The sequence below is a fragment of the Vigna angularis genome, chromosome 6 (assembly GCF_016808095.1).
Source record: "Vigna angularis cultivar LongXiaoDou No.4 chromosome 6, ASM1680809v1, whole genome shotgun sequence".
NCBI lineage: Eukaryota > Viridiplantae > Streptophyta > Magnoliopsida > Fabales > Fabaceae > Vigna > Vigna angularis.
The window spans coordinates 29,536,276-29,555,067 of record NC_068975.1 but is presented as its reverse complement, the minus strand read 5'-3'; the positions used below and the strand labels follow the sequence as shown (position 1 = coordinate 29,555,067).

The window sequence follows — 18,792 nt, the reverse complement described above, 5'->3', positions numbered from 1 at the left end:
ATTTTTGACAAATTTTATAATTTATTTTTGACATAAATTTTATAATGGAAGAATGAGAAATAACATATGAGTGTAGAAATGTGTGAAAGTAAACTTTTACAATTTGATAAGGTCTCATTTTTAATAGGAAAAAGATATTTTGATATATATTTTTTACAAAATTTTAATATAATATATGTGTATTTTTTTATTAATCCATTATTTATTTGTTGTGTACGTACTTTAAATTTAATGACAAAACGACTCATGTTATGCTAAAATATTGTAAAAAAAACTGTGTTAATATATAATTGTCCTTTTTAATAATCTTTAAGCTTTCGTGTGTTTATCTATGGATTAAAGTAGTGTTCTTCATGTTCTTGATCCAGTGTTATGCTCCCTGCTTTCCCCCTTCCTGCTAATCTTTACATCACTTACATCATGTGGGTGTTGAATTGTGCATTATTCATGGTGAGCATGTAGCAATAAGTAGTTGTAAGTTTTTTTTTATGACTTCTTAGATGTTTATTATACTAAATATTATCATTTGTTTTGTTTTGGATGTTCAAACCTAAATGGATTTTATATTTTCATATTTAAACCTATTCTGCCTTTTTCCTCTCGTTGTTTAGATCATCTATTGGGATACAAAAATATGTTTCAGACGATCCTGGTATATCTGTAGAGATGTGCAGTTCCCATGAAGAAACGTGAGGCAATGTTTGTTTGCTTTTCGCAGTGGGTGCAATATTTTGAGCATATCTTCAGCTGTAGAAATTGGTTTAACACAAAACTGCACCTCAAATTATTGCCTCTCATTCACTAAGTGAATCAAGATTCCTTGCTTGGGAGCACATATAGTGAAAGTCACTGATTATAGAAATCATGCTTCTCTGATCATTCTCACCTATGAAATCAGATCATTAAAAAATTAAGAATTTGTTTGCGAAACATACAGAACCTCTGCATGTCTTGGTCGAACATCAATTGGTAAAATTCATTACTCGTGTTATGAAATGGATCACCCTTTCTACAGGTAAAATCTATACTGTGTTATGAAATTCTACAATCAAGTAATGATCATGTTCCTTAAACCATTTACTTTCTGTGCAGGTTTTGTAATTCATAATAGAAGATGCATCAAGACAGATAAATGGTGTGGAGAATTTTTTGCATAGTTGAAGACCTAGTTTTAGTATGGTTTTGTTTTCGTTGAGTAATTTGATGTAACTCTACTGAGAGCGAGTATTCTTGTTGGCACAGTTCTTCATATATTTTATGGTTTTGTTTGTGAAAATGGGGTAACTAGATTTAGCTTTTTATATTGAGAGTAATTTCCTTCTTACAACATGTTCTAATTCTTGTTTCAAAAATCGTAAGTATTACTGATTGTTGCATCTTATATTCATCGATCCTCAAAGTAAAAAGAAAAACAAAATATTGCTAAAGAAAGTCAACTGATTGAAGAAAAATATTTCTGAAAACCCTAAGATGGTTTCGCGTGCTTGATTCTAGTCATCATCCTAACATATATGCGCTATGTCAGAAATAAATAAGTTATTCCAATTTATATACAAAGAAATATATACATATAAGAAAAGAAAATGCTCCTTATACAATTTTTCAACTAAGTTCAAATACTAACTTATCAATCATCTCTAAATCAAACATATCATTTTGCCAAAACATCAAGCCTCTGATACTGCATAGTTTTATGTAAACAGATCTAATATGGTAGTAATTATTGTATGGGTATAACAAGAAAAGAATTATACTTTTTTTTTCTTTTTTCCATGCCTCTCAATTTTTATTCAACAGATCAGTCGAATGTTTCTGACATTGAATCATGTGACTTTGTCGATAAATTTACAACAGAAAAGAAAAATACAACCATCACCCACACAGCGAAAAGCAATCATCCTAGTAACTCAACTTATATAAATAAGCAATTTGATTTTCTCATATATGTTGTGTTTTAGGTTTTCCTCGGGATGTTTTTGTTGATTGTGATGATCATTTGACACTGATCATTTGAAGATCTGTGATGTTTAATGTTGATGGGTTTGAGGTGTCATAAAGATACAATTCTTATTTATTTCTCTTACTGCATGAGTCGACATTGGTCTCTACTTTTTTTTTTCAAGGTAATGAGGTTCAATTATACACCGGAAAAAGCAAAAGAAAAATTACAAGAATTTTCGTAAACAAATTAAAAAGGTGATTTTTAAAATTGAAATTAAATTAAATTAGTCCGCCGCGTGGAGAGTCGTTTCCATCATGCAACACCTTCCACTCATCACAATAAAGAAAAGAAAACATTTATTACATAAACCAAATGACATAAGTTATTTAATATTTGCTTTTAAATTATCATACGTTTAACTTTTCATAATTGCTTATTTATGATATAATTGAGTGGAAAAAAGAAGATAAAGAGAATACGCAACATTGACAACGGTACATTTTGTTGTTTAGTTAAAGAAAAAACGAAAAAAATAGGAAAGAAAGAAAAATATCCTTTAAAAATAAAAATTTTTAAAAATTCATTTTATTCTCTCTTCTTTTCAAATTCTAAACTTTCTATCTCGTATTACTTTCTTTCCTTTGAACTGAACAGGAGATTTCAGTGCTCATCTCAGTAGAATTATATATATATTTTTTAAAATACATATTTAACATATACTTTTCATTATTGTGTTGGTTTCACTAAATAACTCGTGCTTTATTTAACGAGACTCTGACATAATTAATTGATTTTATGGTTCTCAAATTATATTTCATTTAGTTTTTATATGGAAGTCTAAATACACGTTTTGTACAATACCTCATCAACAATTAATAAAATTATATTACAAGGAAAATATTAATATTTTTTTCTATTTATCTCAGACAGAAGAATCCAAAAAAATTATCAAGTTTTTTTTTTTTTTTGTTCTTCTCTTTTTTACTTTTGACTTTTAGTGGAGGACAAGTCATACATGCAAAGACATAGAGGGTGTGAAGGAGTTAGGGCCATATATAAACAACCTAAAGGCTCAGAAATCTGCCATAGTTGTAATTGCAGTTTGCTTAGTCTGCTTCAGAAATGGATTCTTCAATGGCAAGTGCTGGTGGTTCTGCTGATGAAGGTTCTCAAAGCCATAACAATGGAAGGAAAACCTCCTACAAACGTCTCTCTTCTTCTCAAACATCAAGACTTGAAAGGTAATTAGGTTAACATTCTTTTCTTTCAATTTAATTAATTAATACTTTGATTTGCTTCATTTTGAGGGAGCATTTTGCTTTTTCGGTGAAACAAATTAAAGAGTAAACACATAATTCGTCTAGATTTAATTCTGCATGTTCCTAAAAATCTTTTATTTTTTTTAAATCAAGCTCTATAGATCTCTCTCCACATTTAATTCCTCTTGATTTTGCTTTTCTGGGGTTCGTTAATTTTAATTTTTTTTTTTTGTGAATTTTGGTTTGATCTATTTGCTCAAGGGTTTTTGTATTAAATTTGGTTTAATGTGGTTTTTATTGTCTCTAGCATCACGATTAATGTCCCCATATTAATTTGTACCACGCCCTTTGCTTGTTTGGGTATGTTGTGGAAGGAAAATCAACTTTTTGCGTTGGGTCGAATCGATTTCGATTAAGAGAAGTGGAAAAATTTAATCTCTGCGAAGTAAAATTGATTTTAGATTCGGATTAACAAATTGTATTTTTTGCCTCCGATCTTTATAATTTAGAAAATAATTTTCACAGTTTTCAGTCTAAAGCACACTTTTCACTGCAAATACATGACCAATTTAAACATGCATAGCAAGTTTACTTCACCAACAAAAGAAAAAGTATTCTTCTCTTTCAAAATATGAAACCCTAAATCAAAACTAAATCTTTCAAAATAAATTTTATAGAACTCCAAAACATATGAACCCTCAATTGTTTTAAAGAATCACATTTGGTGCTTGATTGTAATGATGAATGTCAAAATCGTGCACATAAAAACCATAGTGAAATCGATGCTGATAAATTATACTATACAATATATTAACCAATAAGTTTGTATTTTTTTCAGTCGGCATTTTTTTTAATATTTTACTATTTCTTTTATCTCTTGACTTTGAGACGTTTGCACTATATATATCATTATTTTGTTAAATTGACTGATGCAGTAAATTTTTTCTATCTATACGTGTAATTATAATTAGTATATTTAATGAAGTGTATTATCTTTTTAAATGAATTGTTCTCCTCTTATACAAATCAAATTTAATTTCAATTCATAACTTCTTTTTCCTTCTTACTCAAAATTTCACATAGAGCAAATAACAAATTATTTGAAATGATTATAAATACAACTTAAAGTTAAATTAACCGTAGGGTATGTATATGATTAAGTTGAAGAAGTAACATGTTTTGAACTTATCAAAGGCTTTGATTGTTTTTGCATAATTTAACGACAAGACAAAATATATATTAACACATAATCCGAAGATATGTTTCTTTCTCTCTTGTGTCTAGCTGAATAGAAATATTACTACTACTACTAGATATATATTTATTTATTTATTTTTATTTAGTATGTATAACCAACTATTTCTTAAGTATAATCATCATACATTATCTCTTATATCAAAGACATACGAAAGCAGTTATATATAACTCATCGTCAATTTTATAATAACATAAATGATTATGTTTTTATAATAATGGATTATTTTTCTGCTCATTTTTTATCATTTTATTCGAAATTGATTTAAGGAGATATTTTTAATCAACAAGAAAAACAGAATATAAAACTGTATATAAAAGTCTCAGCACATGTTCTTTTTGGTAATGCATTTGTTAGTAAATACTGTCGCTATTGGATTATTGAACATCTTTGACTATAAAAGAAAATTACAATATATTACAAGAAAATTATTAAATATGAAAAAAGTATTGTCTAAATTAATTTTTAATTTAAAATTAAAGACCAATTTAAAATCAATAGTTAAAATTTTGATAGTTAAAATTAGAAAGTAATTTAAATTTAAATTTACAAATTAATTATAATCTTTCATTCGTAATAATGAAAATTATTTTAGATGTGAATAACTTTTATTTAATGATTTGTTTTGCTAAGAAAGAATTAACTATTGGGGTTTATTTTTCTTTATAAAAGGTTCATCAAGGATTGCCCACACCCTGATGAGGCGCAACGACGTCAATTGGCTGCTGAGATTGGTCTTGAGCCAAGGCAAATAAAGTTCTGGTTTCAGAATAAGAGGACCCAGATCAAGGTATTCATTCTCTTTAGTCTAATCGTGTTAGTCATTTTGGAAAAAGTGTTTTCCACAGTAACATTTTGTACAAAAATTTTATAAAACTATGAAGTAAAGTGAGAGAAATATCATATACAACTCACCATTTTTGTGCATGTTATACGTAAAGAATCAACACGAGAGAGCAGATAACACTGCTCTTCGAGTTGAGAATGATAGGATACACACAGAAAATGTTACAATGCAAGAGGCCTTGAAGAGTATGCTTTGCCCATCTTGTGGGGGACCACCGTGTCTTGAAGGAGATCGTGAACATGCTATCCATAATATGAGACTTGAAAATATGCACCTAAAGGAAGAGGTTCGTGAAGTCATCCATTGATTCATTTTATATTTGATGTGAATATACACAATATTTGCTTGCTACTGTTTTAAATGCTAATTGACACATTATTTATTTATGTGATTGGTGTTCAGCATGAGAAGGTGTCTCGTCTACTTTCGAGGTACTTGGAGAGCCAGATGTTACCACCTGATCAGTTCCAACAGGGTTTTTTTCCCATCATAGGATCAAGTTCAAATGCTGCAGGACTTGGAAATCCACTGAACCAAGTGATCGGTGGAAGTTCGAGTCATGATCCAAATCTTGCTTTGCATATGATGGATGGTGGCCATAACTTATTTGCGAGTGAAGGCATAGAAAAAAACCTTATGGCTAAGGTTGCTGCTACCGCAATGGATGAGCTAGTTAGGCTTGTTCGGATTAATGAGCCCTTTTGGATTAAGTCCTCATCTCAAGATGGCAAGCTCTGTCTACTGCTTGAAAACTATCAAAAAATGTTCCCAAAGACCAAACATTTCAAAGGGCCAAACGTGCGTATTGAAGCAACAAAAGAATCAGGAATAGTGAACATTAATAGCCTTCAGCTTGTTGACATGTTTCTTGATTCGGTGAGCATATCATAACCCTTTTTCTGTTGACTAGTTTTCTCTTAGTTTTTATTTAGTATTGCAATACGCTATCGATATGATCATTGATTTCATGTTTTCAGGACAAATGGGTGAATTTGTTCCCAACAATTGTCTCAAAAGCAGAAACACTGAAAGTAATCGAAAGAGGTTTGCCAGGAAACCGAAGTGGAGCCTTGCAGCTGGTATATATTCTCATGCAAACCTTGCTTTTGTAATTTTATTTCATTTTTTTTAACTATAAGTTTTTAATTTGTTGACAATATATACTTTTATGACAGATGTTCCAGCAAATGCATGTTCTTTCACCCTTTGTGCAACCTCGTGAATTTCAATTCCTTCGTTTCTGTACACAAATTGAAGAAGGCCTGGTGATAGCAGATATATCATTTGATTCCTTCCAGCAAAAACCCTCTATTTTTCAGTCTTGGAAACATCCCTCTGGATGCTTGATCCAGGAATTGCCTAATGGCTGCTGCATGGTTAGTAATTTACATATTAGTCATCTACTTTAGTAGATCTTCAACAATAAGATTGAAATTTTAGAGGCCATTCTATATAACATGAAGGCCTAACTGATAATGTAATGGTTCACCTAACCTATTGCTTTGTACCACTTGCTAGGGCAATATATTTATTCAACAAATTAAATATGAAGTGAATTTTCTTTTTTTCAGTTTTTCGTTTTAATTTTTAAACACTATTTTATGTACGTGCGAACTAGCTAGTATAAAATAAAAAATTTCAAATTCTTGGACATTATAAATAAAGTTAATCTATAGACTTATATTTCACTGTGGTTAACTGTTAATATGGATGAATTATAGAATTAGTTTGATGCTAAAACAAATAAAACTTTTTGAGCTTATATCCAGATTTAGAAACTCTGTTATCTTTATTTGATTCACACCGATCACTTCATATCACATAATAATGTAATAAATTCTAATAGTATTCAAAGTAAATCACTGATCACTTCATATATATTATGTTCTATGTTAGGTTACTTGGGTTGAGCACGTGGAAGTGGATGATAAAATCCAAACACATCCGCTGTACAAAGATATTATTGTTAAGGGCGTTGCATACGGAGCTGAAAGGTGGATTATGGAACTTCAAAGAATTTGCGAGAGATTTGCTGCCTTTTATGTTGAAAAGATACCTGATCATGACGCTGCAGGAGGTCAAACTTTCTCATATTTAACTCAAAACCCTAACACTTGCACATCTATCTCTCTATTATGATCGATGATTATGTCCTTATAGCTAACTAAAAAAGTTTACCTTATCCATTGTTCAGTGATCAATTCTCTTGAGGGAAGGCGAAGTATAATGAATTTTTCTCATCGTATGCTGAAAATCTTCTGTGAAAGTATAACCATGGCAGATGGCTTGGACTTTCCGCTTTGTGATCTGGCGAACACTAGTGGGGTTAGGGTCTCTATTCGCGAAAGCAAAATCAATGGACAGCCAAGTGGCATGATTGTTGCAGCTGCTACCTCCATTTGGCTTCCTCTCCATTATATGAAAGTTTTTGAGTTCTTCCTAGATGATAAAAACCGTGCTCAGGTTCAAAATACTATACCTATAACTTCATTATATGCAGGAATCATTTTATTAGTTAGTTAGATTTCAATTAATCTTGCTTTGCGCAATGATTAATATTTTCTTTTCTTATATACTCAGTGGGATGTTCTTACCTGTGGAAATCAGGCACACAAGGTGGCACACATCTCAAATGGAATTCACCCTGGGAACTGTGTATCTGTTATTCGGGTAATTTATTCAAATCTTTCTTTTTGTTTCGTGTTTCAACTTTGTTCTAAGACAGGTTAATTAGTTTAATTTTTAGTACAATTACATCAAACACTTTCATAAATTGAATGGTTAAGGTAACAACAACTTTGAATTAGGTTTTAATAAACACAACCCTAAGTTGACCACTGTTTCTTTAAGTATTTGTGTTGATTTGACCTGAATTTTTCATGTGTAGCCATTCATCCCTAGCGAGAACAATGCACTGATTCTTCAAGAGAGTTTCACAACCCCGATGGGATCGTATGTTATATATGCGCCAACTGATGTAGCAACTATGACTGCGGCCATAATGGGAGAAAACTCTTCAATGTTACCGGTTCTTCCATCAGGTTTTGTGATCTGTCCAGATGGAGAACCAAATTCAGCTATGGCATTTGATGGTGCAGATACTGAAAGATTGGGAGGGTCATTGCTGACTGTGGCATTTCAAATACTAGCTAGTGCTGATGGACGCAATATGCCAAATAGGAAAGCTGGAGCAGCTGTCAACTCTCTTTTAACCTCAACTATTCTCAGAGTCAGGGATGCTCTCAACTGCAACAACTAGGACTCGTCTTTTGGTTATGCAGACTTTCTCTGCATTGCTCAAGGACAAAACATTGCTTTGTTTCCTTTGCGTTTCATGACAAACCAGTTTGCTTGACATTTTCACTTTCTTTCGTACATTGCTTCACATTTTCAGCTTGTGCTTCAACTTTGCAATGTCTTTGGTGCATTGCTTGACATTTTAAATTAAATAACATGCTGTTTATTATTCCATTTTCCCCATCTATTTATGTGTGGTAATGATTATTATCCTTCTGGTGCCCATTGTTCTTTCAAGAAAAGCTTATCATTTTCTTCTGGTAAGCAAAAATATTTTTGAAAGAAAGTGTAAATGATTCTGCAACCCTACTACAAAGTAGAACCATCATTAGTCCTTAATCAAATTCTCAGACATGGATTCTTTTTCTTCTCATATTTATAGTCTGATATACCTCACTTTATATTCTATCCTTCCAAACAACCGTCTTCTTCAGACCCTTTTCAACTTCTTTCTCTTCCATTCTTATATATTTCATATGTATCAAACACACCATTACAGAAAGAAATAACCTATAGTTGGGTTATTAAGATGCTTTGAACACTTTTTACTTAGTTGTGAGTAATGGGTTTTGACCTAGTCCTTCTGATTTTTTTCATTTTGTTTGTCTTTTAATTCATTTTCATGTTTTTCCACGTTATAGATTTAAAAAAAAGTCAAAAACAGCACATTCTTTCATTTTACTAAGAAACTGTGAATGGGTTCGTGAATACCAATTTTGCGGTGACCAGCTCGCTTAAATTCGATATTGAATTTGTGGAAGTGATGAAGTCAGAAAGATCGTAGAGAAGGAAGGTGAAAAACGTTGGAAGGAAGAAGATAACGATGATAATAGGCAGGTTGGTAAATTAGACCAATGTTATTCAAGTGTCTAATGTTTGGACGTTAGACTAATCGGTTTCTGGAGATTTGCATCAATCATGTCTTAAAGGAAACATTTTCCTTCCAAAAATATTGGTGATTTGGTGAAGTAGGCATTCCATTGTTATATAAAACATAGGTTTAATTTAGCTTACATTTGTAAGAGAAAATTAAGTGCCTAGAATTTCTACAACCGTCACACATTGTCATTTGTCTTAAAGAATAATTCGAAGGCCTACTTTTCTAGTTTAGCAACTCAGTTAAAAATATATTTAAAGATCTATTTTAGAATTCAAACATAATTCAATCAAAGATTTACCAAATAATTTAGTTATTGACTTAATTTTTAAATAAAGATTAGTCTAACTTAATGTACTCGTCTAATTTTTTTATAAGATAAGTTTTTTATTATTTCTATTTAATTATCATATTAAATATTAAAAATTTTATTAATTTATTTAGTATTTTTTTATTTAGAATGTTTGTAAACATTGATAATGATATGCTAAAACTTGTATAACATTTTTTTATGAGCAAGTGACAAATTTTTTCTCCACCTTAACCATTTAATAGTAAAATTGAAAATTGATATAAGATAAATTACGTTGTAAAATTAATATTATTTGTGTGAAATATAATTAAACGTGATAAATATTTAAGAGGTTGCCTAACTTTGCATTTATGACATAATTAACAATATAATTTTTCTAATAAATAAGGCAAACACAATTTTAAAATTATATTAAGATGTTTAATTAAGTCTTGAGTGTGGAGAATATTAAAACTAAAAATAACAATGTGGGTTGACCTGTTTTGTTTTGGTTTATTCTTTATTTAGTATGCAAAAAGGGGATTAGGTTGACCAGTTTGCAGTAAGTCTTTTAGTAATACATTATTCTCTATTCTAAATTAAAAATGATAATTATACACCTCTTAGTAGTGATTTTTTCCCCTTAGTTGAAAACAAAAGTGGGAGGTGGAAAAAAAATACTACCTTCAATAACCAAAAATTTTATAATGGCGTTTGGTTGACACCATTTAAACCTTAAAAGAAGAAACAGATTTAACACAAAACAATTATTAAAATCTGTAAAATATTCAAGATTTAACAAAGTCAATCTTAATTTAACAATTCAAAGCTCTTCATACCAAATTAAATAAATTAATCAAGTGATACAACTTAATACCAGAAGCCGAAAAATAACAACACATGAAAAATGCATAAAAACAACACACAAGGATACAATTCAACATGCAGATGAAGCAATTAATCAAATCGAATCTCTCCGATGTTCTTGTCTAGAACTTGGACTGTAGATGGTTGACGATAGTCTTGTCTAGATGGAAAGCCTTAACAAGAACGTCGCTATCTATGTCAGGCGTAGACCCAAACACTGCATTACCAATGGTGATGACTCCTGGATTCTGGCTGCTAAGTGCTGCAATGGCCACAGCATTGCCGTACCCAACATTTCTCTGGTAATGAACGAGCCCTGTCGGGAACACAAAAACATCACCCTTCTGTAGAACTTTTCTAAAGTGACGGTTTTCGGGGTTGGAAGTGACGAATCCAACTTCCAAGGTGCCTTCGAGAACGGTCAAGACCTCAGTCGCGCGAGGGTGCGTGTGAGGAGGGTTAGTGCCCCATGGGGCGTAGTCAATCCGAGCCATTGAGATGCCGAGAGTGTTCAATCCTGGAAGCTGAGTCGCAAAAACCGGTGTGACTTTAGACCCAACAGGGTTTGTGGTGTTTCCTGCTATATGAAGACCACTGAAGAGAAAGTCATTTGCTTCGACAAGTTTTGGATCCTTGCATGCCAAGCCATTCACCAACACTGCCACAAGGTGTATTCAAGTTCCATGATAATGCATTAGATGTCAGTTTTAGAAGAAAAAGAAGAAACTAGTAATACGTGTATATGCTAACCTTGGCCTTTAGGGTCTGCTACACAGAAATCTTGGAGAGCACTGATATCAGCTGCTAAAGCAACTGAAAGTGAAAGAGACAGAAGGAGCATTAACAACGAGAGATTAGTCATTTGACAAAGAACTAAATATGTATCGCCTGTTGATACTAATTGATTATTGGTGAATGAATATTGCATTGAGTTAAGGTCTATTTATAAACCAATATTGTACTAAAGAAGATACGATATAAGAAGAGAATAAATCATGGTTGACGTGGTAAGAGTACGTGATAAGGGTTTTGCTCAAGCTGGCATGTGGAGCGTGTAGAGGGGTTATTTCTTGCTGTGGATATAATGCCGGCAGAAAGCGTTGCTGCCATTCGGCTAGTCATCTAGAAAAGAAGAACAGTATGAGGCCGAAATTCATGACAACCTCTGTTTTCGTTTGGACCTTCTGTACATGTTTGTTTTTCCTTTTTTATCTATAGATTCATGTATATAAAGATAATGTAGGGTTAATTCCATCAATTTTTACCGAACCTATCAAAGTCCATATAAATATATGTAATATACAAAAAATAATAATTATATCTTTAATTATCAATTATGATATTAAATAGTGTTCAAATTATTGATTAATATAATAATATATATATTTGATTAGTTTTGTTAAAATGGGTTGTAACCCGCGAACCAACCCGGCTCACAATGGGTATGAGTCAGGTTGGGTTTGAAAAAAGTGTAATTTTTTTATACGAGATAGTTTTCAACCCAGCTCATTTAGAACCCGGCTCATCTGGGTTGAACCCGTGGTGAGCTGGGTTACCAACACACCTAATTTAATTTAATTATTTATTATTTTTTGTTTTAATATTATTAGTTAGCATCTTTTTTATTATATTGTAAATGAAGATAAAGAAGAAGATATTTCAAGAGAGAAAATTATTATAAATTTATCTATTTAAGACTTTAATATTACAAATGGACGAGTCATACAAAAATTATCAATGTTAAAATCTTATTTGTTCGTCTTTTGTGCTTAGTTTTGGATTACGCTTATTGTATGATTATTTTTTTAAAATGTATTTGAAGTTTAAGATTATTTTAGAGTCAAATTTATTTAAATTTAAATTAAAAAATTATTATTTTATTTTATTTTAAAAAAACTTATAATTAAGTGAGTCAACCTATTTAATCCACCAACCTATTTAATTCACCAACCTGTTTAATCCATCAACCTGTAATGAATCGAGTTAGGTTCGAATATTTCATCTTGCTACTAAATGAGTCAGGTTAGATTAACTTAATAAGTAACCAATCCATAATTGATCTGTCAGGATCGGGTTAATCGTTTTCACATTTATGTTTTATGTTTTGATCACACATGAGACTATATTAAGATTGATATTTTAAACAAAAAAAAATTCTGCATAAAAAGCAGCAGCAATAATATATATGAAAAAAAACGCTAACTCCTAAAAATACCAGCACCATTTGCATGATACATTATACCTTTCATTGCCTAATTAGTGGTTAGGGTGTGAATAGATAAGTCTTAAAGCACTTTTAAACTCCTAAAAGGAGGCTTTCCTAAGTGGGCTAAAAAAAAGTTTTTAAGTCCTGAAGTCGGTTAAAATTCAAGAGTTAAAATAAATTTGGTTTTTGCTATAGAATTTTAATTAATTTTTAAAAATAATATTATTTATATATATATTTTATTCGATAGTCTAATATAATGTAATTTTATTATTTTTAAATCAATATTTTTATATTATATTTATTATTGTTATTAAATAAAATATATAATATATAATTTAATATATTAATTTTATCAATTTACTAAAAAAGAAAATTTTAAACATTCAATAAAACAATACATTTTGATAAAGTTCCAAATATAAAAAAAAAAACATTAAGTCTAGCTAAAATGTGATAATGTTGAACTAAATTTAATAAAATTTATACTAAAGTTTTTTTTATAATTACTAAATATTATATATATATATATATATATATATAATTAAAAATTAATAATTAGTAGAATTTAAGTATAAATTTAAGTCATACATAAAAAAAAAATAAACAACATAAAAAAAGAAAAAAATAAACAACATATAATAAAAAAAAATCCATAAACTTATTATTCACAAAATCATTATTTTAAACTTTCAAATTGAGATGTCTTATTTAGTTTTGATTTAAATTTAGATGAATTTTCCGTACAAAAGAAGTTAAATTACTATCTTATATAGTTTAAAAATATGTTTATTCAGTCAAGAAAAATTAAATATGTTTAGTTAGTTAAGAATTTTAAGTTGTTGATTTTTTTATATAAGCAAGCAATCAAGTTTATTGAAACCTCTTACAAAATTTTTATTAATCTAATAAAAATATTTGTATATAATTTTTAACAAATTAAAAGGATTTAGATTTATGATAAATTAAGAATTAATTGCATTTAAAATGAATATCTAAAAAAAACTCATGGGTTGTTCTTACTCAAAGGACTTCTGTGAATATTTTGACCCGTAAACTTTTTCAATAAGAAACTTTTTAATCCTATAAATTTTTCTAACACTAACCATGTGAATGAGATCAAACCTAGTGAGCCAAATTAATATATTTATTAGTATTATACTTTATCATCCAAAAATAGCTAAGTTCCAATTAACAACCAAACAAAATATATTTGACTTCTTTTAAACAATTTTAAGTATTAAAATGTTTATTTTAATGTAAAGTTGGTAGTATTACAAACCGAAAAAGCCAAAAATCGAATTTAAGAAATATTTAAATTCAATATATTGCTTATTATGGTTCTATTTGCATATGGTTGGATGAAATATTTTAGATACCAATGTCAAAACATCATCAAATTAAACTCCAAACTTTTTGCTTATTTCTTTTCACTTTCATTTTCTATCTTAATTTATCCAATTTCACTACAAAAAGATATGTTTATCTGAGCCATGTTTCTTTTAATAAAGTAAATTGTATCGTATGAAATATGGACCGAGCGGTTATTGAATAAGGCCGATCGGTCTATTCGCATTGGTCAACCTGGTCAAATGGTTTGGGCCGTAATTGGACACATGGCGCTAATAAGCTACTTCAAATGGTAATTGGGCCAGCGCTTAAGTTGTTATTGGGCCAATAATTCAGCAGAAGATAAAATAAAAGATATCTTATTAAAGATATTCATAAAGTTGGTTATAAGCAACCAACCGGATTTTAAGGTAAGCCTGTTTATATTTTATTAGGCTCGTGATAACCTATAAATACAGGGCCAAGGCTACAACCCAGGTACGTTTCATTCACGTTCCACTTACGTTCTACTAACACTCAACTCATGTTCTCAAATATTCAAACAGTGATAATCATTCACTAAATATTCAACCAAGAGTCGAGGCTCTTCAAATCACACGCCATTCCAGCTTTTGGAAGAAAGGAAGACGCGTCGGAAGAGATTAGTCTCTCGGTCCCGAAAATATCTACCGAAACATAAATTAAAACATTTATTTTCATTTCTTCGTTAACGAAGATGTATATTAAACTATTTTTGAAGATCTGCACTAAAATAATATAAGACCAATCATTTCATCTAGTTTTAGAAAAACAAAATCATTTCAGTCATAAAACTGCCACTTATGTTTGTTAACCATTAAAATAAGGGATTAACCCTTTTTTTGTCTTACACAACTTAAAATCAAAAGCACACTAATAAAGAATTTTAATAAGTGTTATTTTTTCATGAGGAATGTGCTTATTTTAAATTAATTATGTTAATAATTTTAATAAATATATGTATTATATAATCTATCCAATATGTATGTTATTTTTATTATTACTTATTTAAAAAATTTAGATAATGTAATATTAAAACAGAATAAACTATAAATAAGTTAACATCTTAAAGTCTTATATATTATATTAATTTATATTGTTATATCTGTATATATTATCAAGAATTAATTTACTTAAATTATGATATTAAAGTCTGGTTAATTAACAACAATTAGTGGATAAATTTTGTTGATGGAAATTAACAGGACAGAAACTACGAAAGAAAATGGCAGGAATACTGACATGCGAAAATCTGAGGTCTGGAATACTGACATGGGCAATGACAAGAACTTATATGTCAATACAATAGTAAAATAATACCGAACCAGAACAACAAACACAGAATCAGGCCAATCCTATAAATTAATGAAATGATAGAACTTAATTAACGAAAAATAACAAATACAAATGGATAATGGACACACACAATACAACACTCGCAGAGGAAGCAATAATTAATCAAATTCGATGTCTCCGATGCATGATCTTGTCTAGAACTTGGACTGTAGATAGTTGATGGTAGTCTTGTCCAAATGGAAAGCCTTAGCAAGAACGTCGCTATCTATGTCAGGCGTAGACCCAAACACTGCATTACCAATGGTGATGACTCCCGGATTCTGGTTGCTAAGTGCTGCAATGGCAACAGCATTGCCATACCCAACATTTCTCTGGTAATGGACGAGCCCTGTCGGGAACACGAACACATCACCCTTCTGTAGAACTTTTCTAAAGTGACGGTTTTCGGGGTTGGAAGTGACGAATCCAACTTCCAAGGTGCCTTCGAGAACGGTCAAGACTTCAGTGGCGCGAGGGTGCGTGTGAGGAGGATTAATGCCCGTTGGGGCATAGTCAATGCGAGCTATGGAGATGTCAAGAGTGTTCAATCCTGGAAGCTGAGAAGCAAAAACTGGTGTCACTTTAGACCCAACTGGGTTTGTGGTGTTTCCTGCTATGTGAAGACCGCTGAAGAAGAAGTCATTGGCCTCAACAAGTTTTGGATCTTTGCACGCCAACCCGTTTACCAACACTGCCATAATTCATCCAGTGGAACTGTCAGAATCTCCTTGTATCAAGTGCAAAACTTTTGAATATATACATTGCGAATTCATCAACAACCATGGTAAGCATAAACTTTAAAGTAATTATCATAGAAGTAAAATAGTCATTAAAAAATTAAACTTTTGTATCTGCTGTACCTTTCTCTTGTGGGTCTGCCACACAGAAATCTTGGAATGTACTGGTACCGGCTGCTAGAACAACTGAAAGTGAAAGAGACAAAACTGTCAGGAAAAATGAGGGAATAGCCATTTGAGAAGAGCACAAAAGCACTGGTGGAATTGGTAGCTGCCGGAGATTTATGTGTGTTTTAGTAAAAAGTGGTTATTGGTGGATGAAGATGATATAACATTGCATTGAGGTGTATTTATAAAGCAATGTATATTTAAGAACAGAATTGGTCGTGTTTGAAGTGGTAATAGAAAGAATGATGTAAGTAGGGTTTTGCTGAATGTACTGTGTAGAAATAAATATTTTATAGTATGGATAAGGCCGGCGATGATGCCATTCGGCTATAGATTACAACAAAAGAATCTCAAAAGGATTGATTAATCTAATTGAAGCAGCTAACTCTTCCATTTGTAAGGAAAAATATTCTACAAGAAGAAAGTTAGTGACCGATAAAATAATAAGAGTATTACTGTGTATTCTAAATGCATGGCAACAGTTTCTAATTTGGTTTGAGCTGTTGTATGTACTATAGTTACATGAAATTTCTTGGTCAAACATTTGACCAAGACTAAGTATACGTATGGGAGGAGATTCATTACGAGTACATACTTCAGATCTAAGACAAACAATATACAAAAAAGAAGAAAAAGAGAGAGTAAAGTTTACAAGTAAGATTAATGGAAATAAAGCACTGCAGAAAGAAATAAAAAATATTAATTAAAATTCAAAAATAAAAATTTCTTAACCGGTTTTTAAAAATCAGTTAAAAAATAAAAGAGATACAGCTACTAAGACCAAAAGTAAAAAATAAATTAACTTAACAAAATATTGAAGGTTACTTTTGTAATTTTGTAGGTGCGATAAGAAGGAAGAGAGATACGGGAAGAATACTCTTTGTTTTATGACCTTGGGTTGAGAGTTGCTTTCTACTCATCACGCACTATTCCTTGCATTTCTCCATTTCTCTTTTACCAGTAATATTTAATTATTATAATTAATTTTCATCAACATTCATCTACTTCGTTAATATTAATGGTCCTCTCTGTATCCGTACACCTCACACCCCACCACTTCCATGCGAAAATCAACTCTTGTTTTCTTCTTTTCTCTTACTGTTTCATTGTACTATGAGTTTGCTGGGTTGAGTTAAATATAATTACCTAACAAATTAAAAAAACATTAAATTTAAATAATATTTATATATTAATCTAAAATAATATAAATTAATAAATTCAAAATTCAAAAACATAACAAAAAAACAAACGTGACATATCCGTTTAAATAATCAAATAAAACACATTTAAGTAAAAAACATTTAAATAACTATAACTAAATTAAAAAAACGTAATTAAAGTAAAACAAAAATCAATTTAATTAAATTAATAATAAATGTTTCAAGAATAAAATTAATTTAGATATAATTATGTAACAAATTAAAAAAACACTAAATTTAAATACTATCTATATATTAATTTAAAATACAATAAATTAATAAATTAAAAACTAAAAAACAAATAACAAAAAAATCAACCTCAACGAACGTGACATATCCCTCAATGGATGTGACATATCTATTTAAATAACTAGATAAAACACATTTAAATAATTAAATAAATATTTCATTAAATAAAATCAATTTAAAAAATGTAATTAAAGTAAAAGAAAAATCAATTTAATTAAATTAATAATAATTATTTTATTAAATAAATAATAATAATTTAGATATAATTATGTAGAAAATTAAAAAAAAACTAAATTTAAATATTATCTATATATAAATTTAAAATATAATAAATTAATAAACTAAAAAGAAAAAAAAAATAACTCAGGTCTAAAGAGATGTGACATGTCCGTTTGGTCCAAATGATTTAGACAAGAAAGAGAAAAAAATGAGAATTGGGAAATGAGAAGGAAGAAATCTTAAGGAAAAAGAGAGAGAAAGTAAGAGTTGCGAAGGGTGAGAGGCTGGGCAGCTGTGAAAATAAGGTAGGAATTTAGAATTTAAAAAAAAAAAACACAAGTAGAGGATTAAAGTAAAAAGGGTAGTTTTGTAATTTAAAAAACTTTTGGGAGGTGTAAGGAGCAGTTAGGGTGGTAGAGGGAGCAACTCTCACTTGAGTATGGGTTTTGAGAGCCCATAATAGCCCAAAATAAAAGCCCATCAAATTTACGAATCCTTCAACAATGACAAAGAAATTGGAACAATTCTATTTACACTCCTCTTGACCTATCCTTTCACAATTTTGTATGTTAAAATATTAAAAAAATATCGTCTTAAAAATGTTATTTTTAAATAAGTAAACATATCTATACTGAATTTTGGATTCTATAAACATACTTAATGTGTTTCCAAAGC

General features: G+C 30.0%; 3 protein-coding genes across 4 annotated transcripts; 1 reads left to right on the top strand and 2 right to left on the bottom strand.

The window, feature by feature from the left end:
* Positions 1-3,017: 3,017 nt before the first annotated feature.
* On the top strand, positions 3,018-8,772 carry LOC108342216 (homeobox-leucine zipper protein HDG11). Of its 2 annotated transcripts, none has more exons than XM_017579950.2 (10): positions 3,018-3,183; positions 5,129-5,246; positions 5,398-5,589; positions 5,706-6,179; positions 6,281-6,382; positions 6,479-6,679; positions 7,200-7,380; positions 7,498-7,766; positions 7,911-7,973; positions 8,191-8,772. In XM_017579950.2, the coding sequence occupies exons 1-10, from the start codon at positions 3,065-3,067 to the stop codon at positions 8,560-8,562; spliced, it is 2,091 nt and encodes a 696-aa protein (XP_017435439.1). In that variant the 5' UTR covers positions 3,018-3,064; the 3' UTR covers positions 8,563-8,772. The 2 variants fall into 2 exon arrangements, with proteins under 2 accessions (XP_017435439.1, XP_017435438.1); XM_017579949.2 differs by having other exon boundaries at positions 7,884-7,973.
* A 1,986-nt stretch (positions 8,773-10,758) lies between these two features.
* LOC108342498 (putative germin-like protein 2-1) lies at positions 10,759-11,498 on the bottom strand. The gene is made up of 2 exons (XM_017580282.1): positions 11,387-11,498; positions 10,759-11,294 (listed from the first exon to the last, which is right to left on the bottom strand). The coding sequence occupies exons 1-2, from the start codon at positions 11,496-11,498 to the stop codon at positions 10,759-10,761; spliced, it is 648 nt and encodes a 215-aa protein (XP_017435771.1).
* Positions 11,499-15,700: 4,202 nt separating this feature from the next.
* On the bottom strand, positions 15,701-16,517 carry LOC108342528 (putative germin-like protein 2-1). Its single transcript, XM_017580316.1, has 2 exons — positions 16,406-16,517; positions 15,701-16,236 (listed from the first exon to the last, which is right to left on the bottom strand). The coding sequence occupies exons 1-2, from the start codon at positions 16,515-16,517 to the stop codon at positions 15,701-15,703; spliced, it is 648 nt and encodes a 215-aa protein (XP_017435805.1).
* Positions 16,518-18,792: the final 2,275 nt, after the last annotated feature.